At 41.2% G+C, this 21,183-nt stretch overlaps 1 protein-coding gene across 2 annotated transcripts in view; it reads left to right on the top strand.

Moving 5' to 3' along the window:
* The window catches only part of TGFBR3 (transforming growth factor beta receptor 3), a 204,681-nt gene that overhangs the window by 6,062 nt on the left and 177,436 nt on the right, over positions 1–21,183 (top strand). Inside the window, exons 2-3 of one of the 2 annotated variants that reach the window (XM_027058620.2) lie at positions 7,619–7,672; positions 19,910–20,092. In XM_027058620.2, the coding sequence (XP_026914421.1) occupies positions 20,005–20,092 (88 nt within the window). In that variant the 5' untranslated portion in view covers positions 7,619–7,672; positions 19,910–20,004. The remainder of the gene's footprint in view (positions 1–7,618; positions 7,673–19,909; positions 20,093–21,183) is intronic. The other variant, XM_027058619.2, reaches the window with a different exon arrangement.

Here is a 21,183-nt window from a genome sequence, read left to right as displayed (position 1 = left end):
TTTCATTTCATCATTCACTGTATGATGGTTGCTGGAGAAGAATGTGGCTCCCCTCCTCCCCCATAATTAGAAGGTTATTTTAGGTGAAATACTTAGATTCCAATGTGATACCCAAGTCCTTTTGTGTGGTATTGCCTGTGTTGTTATACGTGATCTCTTTTCTGTTTTTCCTTTAAAACAAAACATACTCAAACACAGAACTCTCTTCTAAGTGTCCATAAAGAATAAATGTCTCCTTTTGTTATATTAGACTTTGTGCAGTTGGTTGGCAAATTAACTTCAACTTTGAGGGAAAGCACCACTGACTCATTACATACATTTTGTATTATTACATTGTAAGGTCTTCCCTATGTGTGTGGGAGAAGTTTCTGATCTTCTAAATCAGCATTGTGTACTATTGTTGGTCTGTCTCCTTTTGTCAAAGCCTTTCTGAGCAGACATTGCTTAGTTTTTAAATTTTTTGTAGAGATTGTTACCTGTCATCGTATTCATAATATACCATCTGAATCGTGAAAAAAATATTTAAGATAACAGCCAACTTTGTGAAGGCACTCCTGTCTTTTTCTTTTGACTTCATCATACTCATCCATGACAATTGTTGCATCATGTTTTTGGAGCCTGAGGAAGGATGACCTACTTTGATACATTTCATATTCTTTTGTATTTATGCCTTTTTCAGTTTGTGGCATCTTTATTTCATTATTAGAGTGGTTGCTTTCTAAGATATTCAAGATTTTCATTTCATTCAGTGTGTGGGCAAACAAGGAGTTTCCTGTAGAACCCGTCCTACTAAATTCTTAAAAATAGTTCCAGAAGGTACCCCGTTTAGATACCTTGTTGGGTGGAGGGCTCTTGGTAAAGTTCAAATGGGAGATAATTGAACACAAAGTAGGATTCTGTTTAGTTTAACCAGGTAGAAAAGGGAAAGTAGCATCTAATTCATTAGGACAAAATTCACTTTTGTATAATAATGAGGGATTTAAGTGTTTTCTTTGGAATTAATATATACTTCAACTACTTAAAGGTATAGGTAAAAGGTTTGCAAAAGAAACTTTGCTAAGGCTGAGGTTCTGGAGTTGGCAACTCCTGTAACCCCAAAGATCCTGTTCTCTGAAGCCAGGAAAAAGCGGTCTGTTTCCAATTATATATCACAAAAATAGGGAAATTAAGCCAAGAAAAATGATCATTTGGGGGTTGGGCTGCTTTTTTGTAGAGGGTAAAGGAGGAAAGACTATAGATGAATATTTTTTAAAAAATCTGTCTTTTCTGGTTGGCTTTCAGAATTTTCTCAAGTGTTCTCTATTGGAAATGAAGAATAATTTTGGGATTAAAGACTCCTCCTTCAGTTCCTTTTTGTTTCTCATAGAGCAAATGGAAGAGTAGTCAGGCAGCTTCTGCTGACACGAGGGTGTTTGGTCCCAGTGTTCTGGGACCTGGCTGGTATTTTTGGTAAAGCCTTTCCAGTCTGAATGGTGCCATGCTATGGGCTCCCAACATCATACCAGGTAGTTGGTGCTGTGTGTTTTTGGTACACGTTTTACCAGACTTGAATGGAAATGTGGTCCCTGATGCCGAGCATCATTCTGCTGGTGAAGAAAGAAAGGCTAGGGATGCTGGTGTGAGAAGCCTAACTGGAAGCTGGATGATGTGTGGGTGCATATAGTGTCCTCAGCACTTATCAGAAGCACCTAGCCTTTCTGAGTGCCTATGGCTGGTTTCAGGATTAGTGGTCCTGTGAGACCCAGGTGTTAACTAAGAAATCTCCTTTCTACCACCAGAAGATCACCCCCAGCAGGTCTTAGTTCCTGTTTCTCACACCTTACACCTCCACAGTGTTGAATAAAACTTTCCTAATGGTACAGAATCTTTGGTAACAACACAGTTTGTCGGGGCTAGTGGTGTTTGGCTATTGGCTCATTTTTTCTCACCTCCTATTGAAGTCCTTGGCCTGCTGCAGGCCAGCTCCCACACCCACCATACAAAGGCAGGGTGTGAGAAAAGGTGCAAAGTGTGAAACTTGTGCTTGCTTTAAGTGGTGTCTGCATTGTCCTCTCTCTGGGGCCTTTGCTGCTTAACTCTTGTCTTTCCCCCACCTTTTTATCATCTTAGTTTCCTTGGAGCTCTTTCTTCCGGTTTTCTCCTTACCTTCTCGATCTCTCTTCAGGTTGCCTTTCCAGTGCTTGATTCCTATGTGTTGGCATTCTCTGAGGTTTTATATTTTCCCTTTCTCTTCTCTTCTCTTCTCTTCTCTTCTCTTCTCTTCTCTTCTCTTCTCTTCTCTTCTCTTCTCTTCTCTTCTCTTCTCTTCTCAGTTTGCATATAGTTGCTCGTATTTCCATGCCTCAATGGCCATGTTTCTGCCAGTAACTTCCAGTTTTATATTTCATACCTTTATTTCCAGTAGCTACCTTGTTGTTCCGTAGGTCTTTCTGTTAAAAGCAAGTCCCAAACCCAACCTACTATTTCTCTGTGCTCTCTAGTCTCAATCCTTTATTTCCTGTGTCAGTAAATGGCACCAGTTACCAGGCTAGGAGCCTCAGGCACACTAAACTTGCTTCTGCTTACTTCCCTGAGCCGAGTAATACCAGTCACGTGTAGCTTACCTTTAGCAGATCTCAGTTGACATTTTCTTTCCCTTTCCAAATCATCATCTCACGTGCACTATTGCAGGGGTCTTCCAGTTGGTTTTCCTGGCTTCATCATCTCTATCTTCATCTTCTTATCCATTTTGGTTGGTACCTTCTAAAACACAGATCTGTGTTTTCATTTCTTGCATTTTATTTTAAAGTTTATTAATTTTGAGAGAGATTGAGAGAAAGAGCATGTGTGCATGTGCAGGAACAGAACATGCACATGTGTGCATGTGCAGGTTGAAAGAGAGAGAGAGAGAGAGAGAGACAGACAGACAGAATCCCCCAGGCTCTGCACTGTCCACACTGAGCCCCTTGAGGGGTTCAGTCTCATGAACTGTGAGATCATGACCTGAGCCAAAATCAAGTGTGGGGCATTTAACTGACTGAGCCACCCAGGCACCCCATGTTCTCTTGGATTTTAACGTTTTTTTTTTTTTAATTGATTTTTGAGAGAGAGAGAGACAGAGCATGAGCAGGAGAAGGGCAGAGAGAGAGGGAGACACAGAATCCAAAGCAGGCTCCAGGTTCTGAGCTGTCAGCACAGAGCCCAACGTGGGGCTCAAACTCACGAACTGCGAGATCATGACCTGAGCCGAAGTCAGATGCTTAACCGATTGAGCCACCCAGGCTCCTTTTGCATTTTATTTATTTATTAAAAAAAAAAAATTTTTTTTTTAATGTTTTTTTTTTTAATTTATTTTTGCGACAGAGAGAGACAGAACATGAGCAGGGGAGGGCCAGAGAGAGAGAGAGGGAGACACAGAATCGGAAGCAGGCTCCAGGCCTTGAGCTGTCAGCACAGAGCCCGACTCGGGGCTCGAACCCACAGACTGTGAGATCATGACCTGAGCCAAAGTCGGATGCTTAACAGACGAGCCACCCAGGCGCCCCCCAAAAAAAATTTTTTTTAACGTTTATTTTTGAGACAGAGAGAGACAGAGCATGAACGGGGGAGGGGCAGAGAGAGAGGGAGACACAGAATCAGAAGCAGGCTCCAGGCTCTGAGCCATCAGCCCAGAGCCCGATGCGAGGCTCGAACTCATGGACCGCGAGATCGTGACCTGAGTCGAAGTCGGACGCTTAACCGACTGAGCCACCCAGGCGCCCCTCCTTTTGCATTTTAAAAGTCACTGCTCTTCCATTATCCTTGGCGCAAGATGTCTGGTTATTAATAATGTAGCCTCAGCTGCTTTTTCAAGCCATTTCTCCTACTTCTCCCTAAACCTCTCTCTTCCCATACCAGAGCCTTTATGGATTACAGAGCATGCTGGGTGCTCTCAGGCTCCTTTGCTTTTGTACTTGTCTCTCACCTAGCATATCTTCCCTTCCTTTCTCTGGTGGTCTCCCACTTACTCATGCAAGGTCTCTATCTACGTTGTTAGAGTCTGTAGGGAAGCTACACATGGCTCTTCCTGGCAGGTGGTTGGTTGCATCTTCCCTTAATTTATTTTACAGCACTTTTGCTACCTCTGGAGAACTTATTTTCTTTGTCTGCCAGATTGTGGACTTTCCTAGAGCATTATCATGTCTCATCATCTCTGTATCCTGGGAGTGTGGCATGGGCTTGGTATATAATATATATTATCACATTGAATTCTCCAACTCAGTTCCACTTCAGTTAAAGGTTTGGAGAGAGGCAAAGCTTACAGTGGATGTGAACTGTAACCATACAGAAACTGCAAAGGAAATAAACTCAGAATCATAGAGTTTAAGGTTAGAGTGGGGGTTAGAAATAATCCTCTTTAAGTACCTTGAAAGATGAGAATAGGGAGGTTACATGCCCTGCCCAAGATCACACTCTGCCCAAGATCAGACCGCTGGGGAGTAGTGCTTTTTTTAAAATTTCTCTGCAGTATACTCCACCCAACAGCCAAAATGGCCCCGATGAAGCCTAAGTCAGATCCTGTTATTCCTTTGCTTAAAACACTCTAATGTTCCTATCTTAGAGTAAAAGCCAGAATCCTTATAATGATCTGTAAAGCCCCACACAACTAGCCATCACTCCCTTGTCACATCCATTACCTTTTTGATCTCATTCCTGTGCTCTCTGGTTCACTCACTGTGCTCCAGCTTCCTGGCCTGCTGTCTGTTTCCTAACCATGTCAGACATGCTGTCTCAGGACCTTTGCATGTGCTGTTTCCTTTGCTTGGAATATTCTTCTCTCAGATATCCACAGAGTTCATATCCTGTAAGTCCTTACCCCAACAAAGAACCAAACCAAAGACCCCAAATATTTCCTTTCCCTCTTCTCTGCTTTGTTGTCTTAGCATTTATCTCTATCTCAGACACAATTTTATATTTTGTTTATAATTTGTCGCCTCTGACTAGAAGGTAAGCTCCATGAGGGCAGGGATTTTGGTATGTTTTGTTCCATATTGAATCCCTGTACCTGGAACAGTGCTGGCATGGAGCAGGCACTTGATAAATATTCGTTAGATGAATAAATGAATGAGAAGATTTTGTGGATTTCTTATATCTCCCGTTAAATGTACACTTATGACATTTCAAAGGGAAAACTATCAGATCTGTCTAGAAGGAGGAAAATCTGACGTTTAAAATGCCTCATTCAAGACCTGTCATACTAGAACATTGACCTCTTTTTAATTGACTGAAAACAGCAATCGTGGGCTCTCCCCAGCCTTACAAGTGGTTTGGGAAGACTCCCAGTTTACCTCTCACAGGCTTGGGCTTGCTGTGGTTTCTCTCTGCCTGTGATTTGCCCTTTAACCCATTGGGCTGCATAGATGAAAAGTAAACATAGCATTAAAGAAAAGAGCACGGGGAGAGGGTATAGGGCAGAGGAGCAGAATTTCCCTGCGGCCCTGACATCTTCCCTTGGCTTTGGGCCCATCCACAGGGCCACTCACCGACCTTCCTGAGTTGCTTCGGGGTACGCTCTAAGGAATAGTCTGGAGCCGGCTGGGCCAGATGACTCTTGAATTTGCTTTGATGTTCTAATTTCTTTGAAAAGAAAGTTAAGTTTAGGCCAAAGGGACAATGGAGAAAGGTTTTTTTTTTCTTTTTTTTTTTAATTTTTTAAATTAAATTACCATCTTCATTTTGAAGAGAAGTTTTAACCCTTCTGAAGACAGGATTGCAGTTGAAATTACTGCCTGCTTCTGTCAGTGATGCTAGTGAGGAGTTAAGACTGGTGGGATCTGTTTTATGAAACCAGTGACTTAAATCCAAGGGACAGTAAGTTACAGTTCTGAAGAAGCATTTGATTCTTCAGGGTAGGGGTTATGTTGAACGAAGAGCATAATTTTTGTATTAGTGTAACAGTGTTGTTAGAGTCATTTGCCTCCTGCCTCTTTTTTTTTTTTTTTAAGTTTATTTATTTTTGAGAGAGAGCGAGAGTGCAAGTACATTCAAGGAAGGGGCAGAGAGAGGGAGGGAGAGAGAGAGAGAGAGAGAGAGAGAGAGAGAGAGAATCACAAACAGGCTCTGTACTGTCAGTGAGGAGCCCGTTGTGGGACTCAAACTCACGAACCATGAGATCATGATTCAATAACCATGAGATCACGACCTGAGCTGAAATCAAGAGTCTGAGGATCAACCATCAACTGATCAACCAGACTGAGCCACCCAGGTGCCCTTCCTCCTACTCTTTTTGTGATAACGTCATTATGGTTCCTCATCAGGACAGGAAGCCCAGCTAAGGAAGTCAAAGGCTTAGGAGGAAGTTATTGGCCATGTACAAAGCTAACAGCATAATTTAACCCTTGGATTCAAAACTATCAAATTGAGAATAAATTGTCTTGAATGGAGATGTTATCAATGACCTGGTTAAAAATCATCATCACTACTATTTCCTGAACCCTAGGAACATACTAGGTATTAACATAAAGCATTAACACATGCTTTACGTGTTACTAATTTACTTAATTCTAATAACAGCCCCCTTAGGAAAATAGAATCATTATTTCTATGTTATAGATGAGACTTGGAGGTAAGTTGCTCATAGTTCCACTGCTAGGAAGAGGCAGGGCAGGGATTTGAGGGCCTGGGGGCAGGGTTTCCCAACACTTCGCTCTACGCTGTATGTAATCTCCAACAACATATCAAACACACGCTTTATATTTACTAACTGCACTGTCTGCGATGCTTTTCTTTCCGATATTGTCATAGCTCTGTCTTGCTCTGTCATAGCTCTGTCTTGCTCTGTCATAGCTCTGTCCCTGTGCTCAAATGTCGCCTCATCTGAGAGGCCCTCTAAAAAGGTTTCTGGTAACCAGTTCCTATGTGTGTGTGGGGCTGTTTTCCCACACACCACTAATTCTGACACTATTTACTCTCTACCTGGAGAGATAACATTCGATTCCACAGTCCCACAGGACTGCCTTCTGCTTGACGGGTCACACGCCCAGGCTGCAGGTTGGAGATTCCCACAACCCCTCCTTGGGTTTGATTAGCTTGCTAGAGCTGCTCACAGAACTCAGAAAAACATCTTACTTACTAGATTTCTGGCTTATTGTAAGAGGATATAACTCAAGAATAGCGAGACGGGAGTGATACACAGTGCAAGGTGTGGAAAAAGGGATGGAGCTTCCATGTTCCCTGGGCAAGGCACTCTCCCCAGTCTCCAAACCCCATCCTTTTGGGTTTTTACAGAGGCTTTGTTACATAGGCATGGTTGATTAAATCTTTGGCGATTGGCAGTTGAGTCAACCTCCAGCCCCTCTCTGAAAAAGAACTGAAAGTTTCCACCCTCCAGTGAGCTGTTGGTTCTCCTGGTAAGCAGCCCCCATCTTGAGGTAGGGTCCAGAAGTCACCTCATTAACACAACAAAAGACACCTTTATTCCTGTCATCACTTAGGAAATTCCAAGGATTGTAGGAACTTTGTGCCAGAATCAGGGACTAAGACCAAATGTGTATTTCTCGTTATAAATCACAATATCACAACTTCCGTGACCACCCTAGGTCTAAAATATTCCTCCTCTCAGCACTCTCTCTCCTTAACCTGCTTTATTTTTCTTTCATAGGACTTCGATCACTTGACACATTACAAATTTGTTGTCTTTCTCCCCCATGAGAAGGTAAGCTCCGTGAAAACAGTGCCGTGTTTAGTTCATTGCTGTGTCCCCAGCTTCCCCAGCACTAGCCTGGCACGTGGTAGGTGCTAATAAATGTTTAGTGAGTGAATGAATGAAGTGAAATAAAACCACCCATTGAGCCTTGCCTCTCTGGTTTCAAAACAAAATAACTTGTCATAGGTCGGATCGAATCATGCCCACTACAGTGCAGGGCCTGGTTGGCATCCATAGAGGAGGAGCTCCCATTTGTAGTGTTAAGAGAATCAGACAAACCTGGGCTCCACATCTGGTGCCAGGACTTAGTAGCTGGTGACCCTGGGGCTGTTGAGTGTCTTGAAGCCTCACTTTTCTCACTATAAAGTAGTATTCTTGCGTTGTTGAGAGGATGAAACGAGAAATTGTGAAAAACGCAGTAGGTGCTCAATAGGTGGTAGCTGAAATATTTTGTGGGGTCAGAAGAGGAAAGCAGGGTGTTAGCCTCTACTAGGAAGGGGAACGTGGAATAAAAACATGAACAACCACAGAATAATTACAAAGCAGCATGCGGACAATTCTTGGCTGTGCTACAAACTAGCTGTGTAACGGTGGGCCAGTCACCGAGCCTTTCTAATTCCTGGTTTGCTAATCTGTGAAATTAGAGGGCTGGAGTAGATGTTATCTATTTCTAACATTCTGGTTGGCTCTGAGTAGAAGATAACACGGAACAAATTATCCACAAAATGTCAAGGAGACTGTGTTCGCAGTGGAATGGGATTAATTAGAATGTTTTTTGGAATGAGGTGAGGGGGATGAGTAGAGTTCTTGGAGTTTTAGGAATAGAGTAAAAATGGCAGTGGCTCATTCGGTTAAACATCTGACTCTTGATTTTGGCTCAGGTCATGATCTCACGGTTTGTGGGATTGGACCCTGCGAGTGGGGCTCTGCATTGACAGTGTGGAGCCTGCTTGGGATTCTCTCTCTCCCTCTCTCTCTCTCCCCTTCCCCCTGCTCATGTGCTCTCTCTCAAAATAAACTTAAAAAATATTTTTGTTTATATCAGCTATGTATTAAAAGTAGTTACTATAGTCTTAGTATTTTATTTACACTTAGGTTGTCAAATTGAATGTTTTTCTTGGCTAATACTTTCCAGTTTTGTTAAGTCATTCGTGCTAGCCATTACATGACCATGTATTTCAAATTTCCACAAGTGTGTTTGAAGTCTCATTTTATAGGAGGGATTCAGGATTAGTTGTTAGTACATATAATGACAATTATAAGTACGGTATAGAACAAAAGATTTTCTTGTTTAATCTCTTCGTATTAGAGATGAAGAAATTAAAGCCCAGAATGGAGTGGCTTGTCTAAGCTTGTAAAACATGTTGATGCCAGAACTCCTGTCTTTCCTGTTCCTTTGAAGCTGTCTGAGATATAGGTTCTTTCTTATACACAGCTGTTATTTGTCACTTTATCATTTATTATTGAGAAATGTTTTGATAATTCACCATCTTTCCATCCTTTTAGCTGTAATGTACAGAATTGTGTTTGATACTGGTTACCCATTATGGTACCTTCATTGGATGCCTACTATATGCCAAGTAGGTAGACTACTGCTACTAGCCGGGAGACTGCAGTCCTTCTTTCTAGAGTGAACAGATGTAGGAAAGCCATGCCTGGAAGGAAATAATCACATAAACATCTATCTGCAGAGTTGACTTGAACTACATTCCAGGTGTCTAAGTTCAGCTGTGTCTGAGGGAATCATAGGAGGCTTCCTTAAGGAAGTAATGCTTATACACAGACTTGAGACCTGAAGATGTTAGTAAGTGGCTGTGTTAGGGAGATTACAGAGCATCACTGAGTTCTGACAGGGTTGGAACATTGCTTCTGAAAGCAAGGGCTTGGCCCTTTTGTGGGACTGAATTGAGGCAGGTGTGGCTGGAGCATACAGAGGATGAGGTCAGACTAAATAGGCAACATCCAGCAGTCATCGGAAGGGTTTTGGTCTTTATTCTTGACAGCAGTGGGTGACTACTGAAGGATTTTAATTTTTTTTTTAATTTTATTTATTTATTTATTTTTTACATCTATTTATTTTTGAGAGACAGAGTGAGACACAGCATGAGCAGGGGAGGGGCAGAGAGTGGAGACACAGAATCCGAAGCAGGCTCCAGGCTCTGAGCTATCAGCAAGCACAGAGCCCAATGCGGGGCTCGAACCCACGAACCTTGTTTCATGACCTGAGCCGAAGACGGATGCTCAACTGACTGAGCCACCCAGGTGCCCCAGGATTTTAATTTCTAATGTTTCACATGCCTCAGCTGCTGAGCCCTTTCTTTACCAAATAATCAGTTAAATAATTGAAATGTTGTCTATTAAGGGATTACCCCCATTTAAGAGAAATAATGTTTTATTGGAAGTCAGTGGAAAGAAAGAAAAAAATGTGCTAAATTGTAATTAGCAGACTAGAATAGTCTATTGCTGAAGTATTTATTCTGAATTCATTTATTTGCAGAATCCCTGTGAATGTAAATAAATGTGAACAAAATATTTTCGTAAATTACTAAATTACAAAATAGTCTAATGGAGGTCTAGTAGATGTAGCTTCCCAAAAGTTTTTTTTAATGGCCTAGTGCTTACTAGGGCCTAAGGGATGTTGACTGGTGTCCTGATACTCAGCTGTGCTGACTTTTGCTGGAATAATTACAGCTTCGTGATTCAGTAGGCCCTTTTGGTGATAGCTGATTCCTCACTCCAGGCAGCTTGGTTGGTGCCATTGCCAGCATGAGTTCCTCAGCCTCCGGCTAAACTCCTGAAGCTAAATTGGGAATGGTAAGGTAGAATTGAGGAGGGCCCTGCCGCCAGATTCCTGAAACTTACACCAGTGCTGTTGAGGCAGTCAGTCGCTTTAGCACCCTTTCGCAGCAGCTTTGCAGTATTAGGACTATCTTTAGGACTCCTATCTTGTATTGAGTTTGGAGTCATTGTTTTTTGGTAATGGAGGTATTTTTTTGAAATTCTAGATGATGAAGTCTAAAATTAATACAGATTTTTGGTATAAACTATATTATCTCACTACTAGTAGTTTGCTTGGTTTTTTGAAAGCCTAGGGGTATTTTAGCCATAAAAAACTTCAGTGACTACTATTTAAAAAAGTTTTTTTAATATTTTTGAGAGAGAAAGAGCATGAACAGGGGAGGGGGAGAGAGAGAGAGAAAGAGAAAGAAACACAGAATCTGAAGCAGGATCCAGGTTCTGAGCTGTCAGCACAGAGCTGGGCACCCCACATGGGGCTCGAATTCACGGATCGCAAGATCATGACCTTAGCCGAAGTCAGACACTTAACCGCCTGGGCCACTCAGGTGCCCCACATATACATATATTTTTAATGTACTTTGGGCCAGGTATTGTTTTAGGTAACATGCCCATATTCTGTCTCACATATTATAATCAGAATGTCAGATAAGGGAGTGGTAGAGGCTGTCCAGTGTAACATGTCTGGGTAAGCCAGGTTTGGAATCCCCAAGTACAGTTCTCTATTAATTAGCTTATAGTTATGAGCAACAGCAATCTTTGAATCCAAAAATATTAAGTGTGAAGGATTGTCCTTGAAATATTGCAAGGGTGGGTGAAAAATCTTTCCTTTGTGAACTTGAATAGAACATGGTCTTTTACAACAGTATGAAGTGCATCCCTTTCTGCTGTATTTTGCTTGGGCAGTGAGATCTGTTGTGCTTGGGATAGACAGAGGGGCTTTTAAGGACTGGCTGAAGGTCAGCCTCAAGGTAACTAAGGATTCTGGGGCCAGAGATGTGTTAGTCATACTCTGGGTCAGGAATCAGCGTGGGCCAGGCCCTGGAGGTGCCGGGGAGAGCAGAGTCCAGCTTCTCTGAGCATCTTGTAACCTCCGTGCCTCCTGCCTCCTGCCTCCTGCCTCCTGCCTCCCTTCATGTGGGAGTCTTCATGTGGAATTCCTTCCCATGTGTAAGGTAGTTCAAAAGTAATCCTTCTTTTCCTGCCACTGGCAGCCACAGAATGTTGGAACTTTAATCTTAGGCCTCAGGATTCATTCTCTTTGGTAGAGATAGCCTGCTGTGACAAATAATGATAGCTCTCATGCTGTTACACGTACAGTCTTATTTGATTCTTGCAACGACTCTGTTAGGTAGGGAAGGTTATTTTCTTCTAAAAAATGAAGAAACCGAGTCTCCATTCTCATCTAAAACTCTTTTCTTGTGTGATCTGCTTCTAAGAGTCTTTTTTTTTAAAGATTTTATTTTTTTAATGTTTATTTTCGAGAGAGAGAGAGCATGAGCAGGGGAGGGGCAGAGAGAGGGGAACAGAGGAGTCAAAGTGGGCTCTGCGCAGCAAGCCTGACATGGGGCTTGACCTTATGAACCATGAGATCATGACCTGAGCCAAAGTCAGATGCTCAATCAGCTGAGTCACCCAGGTGCCCCAAGATTTTACTTTTAATAACCTCTGTACCCAACATGGGGCTCAAGCTTACAACCCCAGGATCAAGAGTTGCATGCTTTACCAGATGAGCCAGCCACGAGGCTCTCTGCTCTGAGAGTCTCCATGGATTTTCCATGCACTCTAGGCTCCTTTCAGTATATTCTCAATAGGGTACTCAAGAAAATGTTTATTTATTTTTATTTTTTTTCCTATTATATTGAGATATAATTGACATAATGTTGTGTAAGTTTAGGGTGTAAAACATAATGATATGTGTGTATATATAGCAAAATGATCACCACAATAAATTTACTTAACATCCATCACCTCAGTCACAGATTTTTTTTTCTTGTGATGAGAACTTTTAAGATTTACTCTCTTAGCAACTTTCAAATATGTAATACAGTATTGTTAACATGTAGTCATCATGTTGTATATTACATCCCCAGGACTTAATTGATCTTATAACTGGAAGTTTTTACCTTTTGATCATCTTCCCCCACTTCCTCCACCCCTAACCTCAGGCAACCATCAATCTGTTCTGTTTCCGTGAGTTCAGTTTTTAGACTCTACATGTAAGTGAGCTCGTAGACTGTCATATGAAATGTCTGAGGTATTTCACTTAGCATAATGCCCACAAAGTCCTTCCATGTTGTTGGAAATGCAGCATTTCTTTTCTCTTTCTTTCTTGCTGAATAGTATTCCATTGTGTATATATGCTGCATTTTTTAAAAATCCATTTACCTGTTGATGGACATTTAGGTTGTTTCCAGGGTCTTGGCTGTTTTATTTATTATTTTTATTTATTTATTAATTTATAATTTTTTTAATCTTTATTCACTTTTGAGAGACAGAGACAGAGCATGAGTGGGGGAGGGGCACAGAGCGAGGGAAGACACAGAATCTGAAGCAGGCTCCAGGCTCTGAGCTGTCAGCACACACAGCCCGACACGGGGCTCAAACCCACAAACCGTGAGATCGCGACCTGAGCCGAAGTCGGACACCAACCGACTGAGCCACCTAGGCGCACCAAGGGTCTTGGCTATTTTAAATAATACTGCAGTGGACATAAGGGTGCAGATATTTCTTTAGCACAGTGGTTTCATTTCCTTTGGATGTATACCCAGAAGTAGAGTTACTAGATCATATACGGCAGTTCTATTTTTAATTTTTTGAGGAACCTCCATACTGTTTTCCATAATGTCTGTACCAGGGAAATCTTTTTTTTAAATTTTATTCCAGAGACAGAGCGCGAGCAGAGGAGAGGAATGGAGGAGAGAGAAAGAATCTTTTTTTTAAATTTTTTTTTTCAACGTTTATTCATTTTTGGGACAGAGAGAGACAGAGCATGAACGGGGGAGGGGCAGAGAGAGAGGGAGACACAGAATCGGAAACAGGCCCCAGGCACCGAGCCATCAGCCATCGACGTGGGGCTGGAACTCACGGACCGCGAGATCGTGACCTGGCTGAAGTCGGATGCTTAACCGACTGTGCCACCCAGGCGCCCCAAGAGAAAGAATCTTAAGCAGGCTCCATGCTCAGTGTGGAGTCCAACGCGTGGCTAGACCTGACCTGAAATCAAGAGTCAGACACACTCAACCAGCTGAGCCACCCAGGCCTTCCCCCCTGCTTTTTAAAGTAAACTCTATGCCTAACGTGGGACTTGAATTCATGACCCTAAGATTAAGAGTTGCAACCTCTACCCACTGAGCCAGCCAAGCGCCCCTATACGGGGGAAATCTTAACCCAATGGATCATAACTCTTCCCTGCTTAAACCCTTTCTTGAACCTTATTTCTCTCTTTTCTTTTTTGGCTTTGCAACCTCTTTCCCTCCAGTGCCAGGGGCCTTTAATAGTTCCCGTACCTGGAAATCTTTTAAACCTCACTGTTTTAAACCTCTACTTATCCTTCAGGTTGTGGGTACTTTTCCTTTAGAGCTCTTATCATAGCATGTAATTACAAATTTGTGAGCATTTGTGGGTTTATCCCACCAGACTTTAAGCCCATGAGGGCACAGAACGTATCTCGTTCCTTGGCTGTTATATTCCCATTGCCTGACACAGAGTAAGCAATAACTAAAGACCTACTGAAGGAAGAAATAAAGCTCAGGAAATTAAATATCTTACCTAATGTCACAATAGGTGTCACTTCTACTAAATATAAGCTCCATGAGGGCAGGATTTTTGGTTCCTTTTTCAGTGCTGTAGCTTTGACATCTTCAACAGCACCTGGCTCATCGTAGTATTTGTTGAATGTTGATTGCGTTTGAATGTGATTCCAAAGAGTTCTTATCCAAATCCAGAACTTTCCCCCTTTTGCCAAATCTGTCTGAAAATGGGGATTTGGAATTAACCAGTTTCTTTGTATAGTAGAGAAATCTGAGACTTGCTGTTGTGATTCAGTAAGGTGGCTTTGCTTTCTCTGTGTACAGGTCTTAAAGGGCATCCAAATGCCATCAGACAAACAACAGTATCTCTTCTACATCCTGTATACCCCTTTTTATAAGCTGCCAAGCTAGATATTGATGTCATCCATCCTGCCTCTTTTTTTAAATCCCCTGAATAACATGTTGAATAACCATGAGACGAATTCCTTTACCAACTTTTCTTTAACCATTTACAGACTTAGCAGTATATTTTCTCCCCAAAATTCACATACATGGCCAACCAGAAACATTTTAATGATCCGTTAAAAAGTAATTTCATGTTTAAGGGACCAGAAACTCAGGTGTTATTTTGGTGTTTTTTAAAATTCCACTCAATGGTATTTTTTTTTTATTCTACTCAATATATTTCTGTCTTGAAGATCTTCAGATTTGTTGAATATTTTCCTCATTGACCAAAGTCTTAGTGTTAAGATAGGACAATGCACATGTTTGTGCTTCATCTTGCCCTTTGCATTTTCAGAGAGCTTGGGAGTCATACCACATTACCATGGATTCTTTATTTATTATAGTTGCCACCTTTAGTCCTGAAGTCAAGTCGTAGTTTGAGATCCATAATGATTTGTACAGAGGGTATATGTCAGTGTGGAAGTCCCAGTGTGTGATGGCAGCCCTGTCAGGCTTCTCCCTCTCTTGGAAAAACTGTTTTCCAACAGAGATTGAGAATTGAGGGGGAGAAAATGGTGTCTTGTTTTTTGTGACGGATCTGGATCTGGGAGGTAGAGCCTGCAATGGGAAGACCTGGTTTCTAGTCTTGAAGCTGCGGTATTATTTTGGGCAAGTGCTGGGCTTGGAGACTGTGTTCCTCTTCATCATTGAAATCATGTTGCTCTCTTCTACCTTTAAAAGCTATGATGTATCTATCTCTAGCATGCTAATTCCTTTAATTGAGAAATAGATCCACTCCAAGTTAATTGTAAGTTCTGATTTTGAATAATCTTGTGGATATAGCCAGAGTTATTTGGTCATCAGACAGTGTGGGGCAGCATGCTCTGTTTAATGGCCTCAGAAATAGAGGAACTCTGAAATTAGAAGAATTAGGGGTGCCTGGGTGGCTCAGTTGGTTAAGTATCCTACTTTTGATCTCAGTTCAGGTTTTGATGTCAGGGTTATGAGTTCAAACCCCATGTTGGGCTCTGAGCTGGTCATGAAGCCTATTTAAAAAAAAAAATTAGTAACACATTCGTGTGTGTGTGTGTGTGTGTGTGTGTGTGTGTGTGTGTGTTTTAAATCCATTAAACTCTCACTCAGAATTTTTTCCTGCTCATTTGTAGGTACTAAAAGTTCTGGTACCCTTTGAATGGAACACATTACTTTGACATGTGAATAAAATGAGTGGACCCCACATTGTTCTTTCAAGATCGCAGAGTACCTTATTTATATTTCTAAAAGAAGCATTTAGTTCATGAAGTCCAAAGAGATTCAGTGAGTTTAGAAAACCAGGGTGGTGAGTCTGGTCTTTACAAATTGAGTGTGATAGAACCTTACAGAAAAAAGAGGAGTTTTTATTTCCTCAGTTTTATTTCAGATCTACAACTTAAAAAAAATTTTTTTTAATGTTTATTTATTTTTGAGAGAGAAAGCGCGTATGCAAGAGCATGAGCAGGGGAGGGGCAGAGAGAGAGAGAGAGAGACAGAATCTGAAGCAGGCTCCAGGCTCTGAGCTGTCAATACAGAGCCGGATGTGGGGCTTGAACTCACGGACCACGAGATCGTGACCTGAGCCCAAGTTGGATGCTCAACCGACCGAGCCATTCAGGCACCCCTCAGATCTACAATTTTTTAGAAGCCTCAGTCATGCAGCATTGTTCTAGTTGGGGAACTGATCCCTAAACTAGATGCTGATATGTGCAAGTCTTGGCCAAAATTGGAGTTTCACAGAACGGGAATGACACGCTTCCCTTTTTATTCTCCTCTGCCTTAGGATCCTGTCACCACTTTGAGAAGATTAGACAAAAACTCTTTGCAGTTTATTTTCTTTTTGAACAAGTTACATTACGAAGGGACTTTTAAGCTACAAGAAGAAAAGCTCCCTCTTTGTTAGAAGCAGCAGTGTGCAGTTTCAACTTGTCCTGGACTTCCTCGGAGATGTTTTAAGATCCGGTGTAAACTTGCTGTGGTTTGCCTTTGGGCATCAAACTGTTTAGCTTGGCTCTGTTATATCTGTAATTGCTGCATTTTAATAATTGCCCAATATTCTTGTCAGCAATTTGCAGTCTATATTTTTAATAGAACGTTTTGCCTTTCTTTTCCCCAGGTTCATTCAGACCTGGTTTAAGCCCCTGGATTAATTCTTACAGTCCCACAGACCCTCTGCAGCTGTGGGTAGGGGGTGACACATGCTCATTAAATATTCCCACAAGCCTTGTGCTGGTTATAGTTTATGTGTTCCATAAAAACCCTCTGGGAAGCCATCTTCTCCTCAGATCTCCTTACAGGCTTTGCTTTGCAAAAATTGCCCTTAGCATTTGCTCAAATAACATATTCTTCTGGAGAGAGTTTTCCTTATCAATCCATTCAGGAAATTTAATTTTTTGAAGGGAAAAAATAGGGACAAATTCTTTGCTGTCATTGACTTTTTAAGTTCACGGAGGAGACTTCCATTTCATCTGAGGTGAATGTGGAATTATGGTGACAGCAGTGTTGGATTCAGGGGATGATTGAAGTCAATTTCACGGCTTCCAAAATTACCTAATTTAGTCAGTGTTGAGACAGACTGTTGTGTCACAATGACTTGTGCCTCTACTTGACTGGCAATTTTGTTCTTTTAGTGATTCTGTTCTTTAGCTTCTCTCCTTTTTGTATCTGTTAAAGTGTTCATTTTTCAGTAAATGAAAGATTGAACTGGTTTTTACAGTAGCTAAGGATTATATTAATAACCACACCCGAATTTCTCCACTGTATCGAGGTATAAAAATCCCTCAAAAGTAATGCACAGGTAGCATTTATTGATTGCTTATTATGTGCTCTGCACTGTTCTAAGCTTTACACACACACACACACACACACACACACACACACACAATCCTCACAATAGCCCGTATGATAGGTTTATGCATGCAGAATAATCTACCCAACATAACCCATTTGGTAGGTGACAGAGTAAATTCATACCTAGGCAGGCTTTTAACGGTTACCATAATCCATGTTCTATTCATACTGGGCTTTTAATCACTGTCTCTCTCTCTCTCTGTTTTTTTTTGTTTTTTTTTTTTTTACGTTTATTCGTTTATTTTTGAGAGAGAAAGCACAAGAAGGGGAGGGGCAGAGAGAGAGGCAGAGAGAGAGAGAGAATCCCAAGCAGGCTTCGCACTGTCAGCCCAGAGCTCGATGTGGGGTTCCATCTTAAGAACCTGAGATTATGACCTGAGCCAAAATCAGGAGTTGGACACTTAACTGACTGAGCCACCCAGGTGCCTCTTTGTAATCACAATATTACATCAAAATTGAACAACCGTACCTCCTGCATATATAAGTTTAGTTTCAAGGCATACATAAATAATTCTTTTTGATATTAGGACCTGATTGTTATTATTTCTGGATAGGTAATACCTGCAATACCCCAGTGGTACAAAACTCAAATGAAAATCAGTAAAAAGGCTCCTGTGCTCTCCCACCTCTGTCCCCAATCGACCTCTTTCCCTCCTTCTCACAGGCAGTTAGTTTACTACTGAAAAGAGCCATTTTAAATATCTTTTCTTGAACACTTGATTCCATGAACTAAGATCACTTAATTAGAAACTCATTTTGCCATTATCTTTTTATATTTTTGTACTGTATCTACAAGTACCCAAACTGTCTTTGTCTGTGAAGTTAGCAAGCCGGTTCTGTAGATAGTATTTCCTGCGTGAGGGTAACAAAGCTGTAGTCCCCAGCTATTCGAATTGGTTCCTGAAAACTCCATGATCTTATCTGCTCAGCACCTAGATCAGGCAGGGTCTTTGTGCTTTTAGCCATGCCGTTACACAGTACCTGGAACATAGTAGGTGCTCAATAAATGCTTGTTGAATCGAACAACTTCTGTGGGTTGTGCCAGGATATAGGGCTGGAGAATATATTTGGTGCTTCTAAATGAGGTAATCTTTAGGGCCATAGGAGGGATATTCAAGTTAAACAAACCACCATAAAACTTGTTATTCAAGGCTCTGGTTAGCATAAGGTTAGAAAGGACCTCTGGATCCTCTGGTCCAGTAATCAGAGAGAGAGTCTCAGATGGGATTGAGAGACAGGGAAGACTTTCCTCCTATTAAAATGTTGTCAGATAGTTGACGTGAGAATTTCTCCTTTTGATGGTTCTTTTTTTTTTTTAAGATTTATTATTAATGTATCTTAATTTGATGCTTGTAATGACTCTGTCATTATAACAATAGATTGAGTCTCTGATCAGAGTTCTTTGTATTTCCTTGTTGACACTAGGAAATTTATATATCAAGTGTCATTGATTACTTTAGTGCCACAGCGTAACTGGTAATATTCTATTGTAGATGCATCTTGATTTTCTTCTGTATTCCTGAAAATATTATATAAAACCAAAGGTTTAAAGTGTCTGGGGTACCTGGCTGGCTCAGTCAGTGGAGTGTGCAACTCTTGATCTCAGCATTGCAGGTTTGAGCCCCATGTTGGGTGGAGAGATTACTTAAAAAAAAAAAAAAAAGTCAAAAATAAGCATTTCTTTATAAAAGTATTTGCTTTAAAAATCTTTATTAGGTAATTAGCACCCCCCACTTCAGCTTCCTGGAGTGCTGTCTAAGCATGTTTTAAGATAAATTTATCTTACACCCTTTAGAAATTCTTTTATTATTATTATTATTTATTTATTTATTTAAAAACATTTTTTTAATGTTTGTTTATTTTTGAAGGAAAGAGAGACAGAACCTGAGCAGGGGGAGGGGCGGAGAGAGAGGGAGACACAGAATCCAAAATGGGCTCCAGGCTCTGAGCTGTCAGCAGCAGAACCCAGCGAGGGGCTGGAACTCACAAACCGCGAGATCATGACCTGAGCTGAAGTCGGTCGCTTAACCAACTGAGCCACCAGGTGCCCCAGATGCTTTTTTTTTTTTAATGTTTATTTATTTATTTTGAGAAAGAGAACAAGAGAGAGCATGCACATGCCCAGGAGGGGCAGAGAGAGAGAGAGAGAGAGAGAGAGAGAGAGAGGAAAGAGGGAGAGAAAATCCCAATTGACTCAGGGCTTAATCCCACAAACTGTGAGACCATTACCTGAGCTGAAATCAAGAGTCAGACACTCAACCGACTGAGCCACCCAGGCACTCTTAGAAATTGTTCATTTCACTTTAATGTGTGTTTTTGAAAAGGTGTTTCTGCGTTAAGTTTTCTTCTTGAAATATGTTTATTTTTACAGGCAATTTGAAAATTGGAAAGAAGGATTTTTTAAGGCCACTTCCGATTTGCAAAGGCTGTCTACAATCTGAAGAAGTCTCGGCTGAGGGTGACCAAATGGGGCACGCTTCTGGAGAAATCAAAATGGCTTCTTACTATGTGATCGCCATGTTTGCCTTGCTGAGTTCCTGTGTAGCCACTGCCGGTGAGTTGTATAATATAGGTTGCAGACTCATTATATTCTTCTGGGTATATTTTTCCTCAGCCTCTTCAGTTTGGAAGAATTTAGGAAATGTGATGCTTATGCAAAACGTATTTATGTTCTTCGAGGAAATAAAATATTTGACCACAGATCACATAGTATGTTTGCCTGTGTTACATTTTACTAGACTGGTGCTAGACATTCTCATGTTGGTGATGTAGATACCTAACTAACCATCAGTGGTGACATAGGTAGAGAACAAATATGCTAATGTTTAAACCTGCTTCATTTTGTTACATGCATAGATTACATTTCTTTTCTTGTCCTAAATGAAAATTTCAAGAAAGCCTTTTTGTTCTTTATCATAAAATAAATAGATCTTGTAGACAGAGGTGACATTCCATCTCTGCAGAGATGCTTAGGAGGTTATTAATTTTGTCTATTCAGATATTTTAATGTGTAACTTTAGGAAAAGTACAGAACTGTGCTTCCTGGAGGCCATCAGAGTATGAGATTGGAGATAAGAAGAAACAAAAGATTTGGTGGGAACATTGTCGCTTCAGTAAGAGTATTAGATCCCCCCACGCCAACATCTTAGCGTTCCCAGTCAGGGTTACTTAACAAATTTGGAAGCTTAATTTGCCCTATTTTGTGGTAATTTGCTTTGTGTCTGTTCTATAATGAGCTACATGAAAGAGTTTGTTGGACCAGTTCTGTGAAGTGGCTGGTCTCCACAAAAGTGCATGCATTAACTTGGAAAATGATTAGCCTCTTGGTTTTGGCTATTGAATTCACCTACAGATGAGATGATAGTGATCATAATAATAACCATTTATTGAGTGTGCACTACAGCCAGGCACAGGGCTAAACAGTTACAGGATATAACAGTGAATAAGGATGTTATTTCATGAGCTCTCTTAATCACAACTCTAAGGTAGGTAGGATTATTTTGTCCCATTTTACAGTTGATGAAACGAGGTATGGAGTGATTAAATAATGTGCACAGCGTCGTGCTGCTGGGGAGTGGAGGAGCCAGGTTTTACCTCTATGCTCTTATCCTCTGTGCTCTACTGAAGAAGCCAGTAAGAAGCTGT

Source organism: Acinonyx jubatus, chromosome C1 (assembly GCF_027475565.1).
Source record: "Acinonyx jubatus isolate Ajub_Pintada_27869175 chromosome C1, VMU_Ajub_asm_v1.0, whole genome shotgun sequence".
Classification (NCBI taxonomy): domain Eukaryota; kingdom Metazoa; phylum Chordata; class Mammalia; order Carnivora; family Felidae; genus Acinonyx; species Acinonyx jubatus.
The sequence above is the reverse complement of the archived record's forward strand: the minus strand, read 5'-3'. Positions and strand labels throughout refer to the sequence as shown.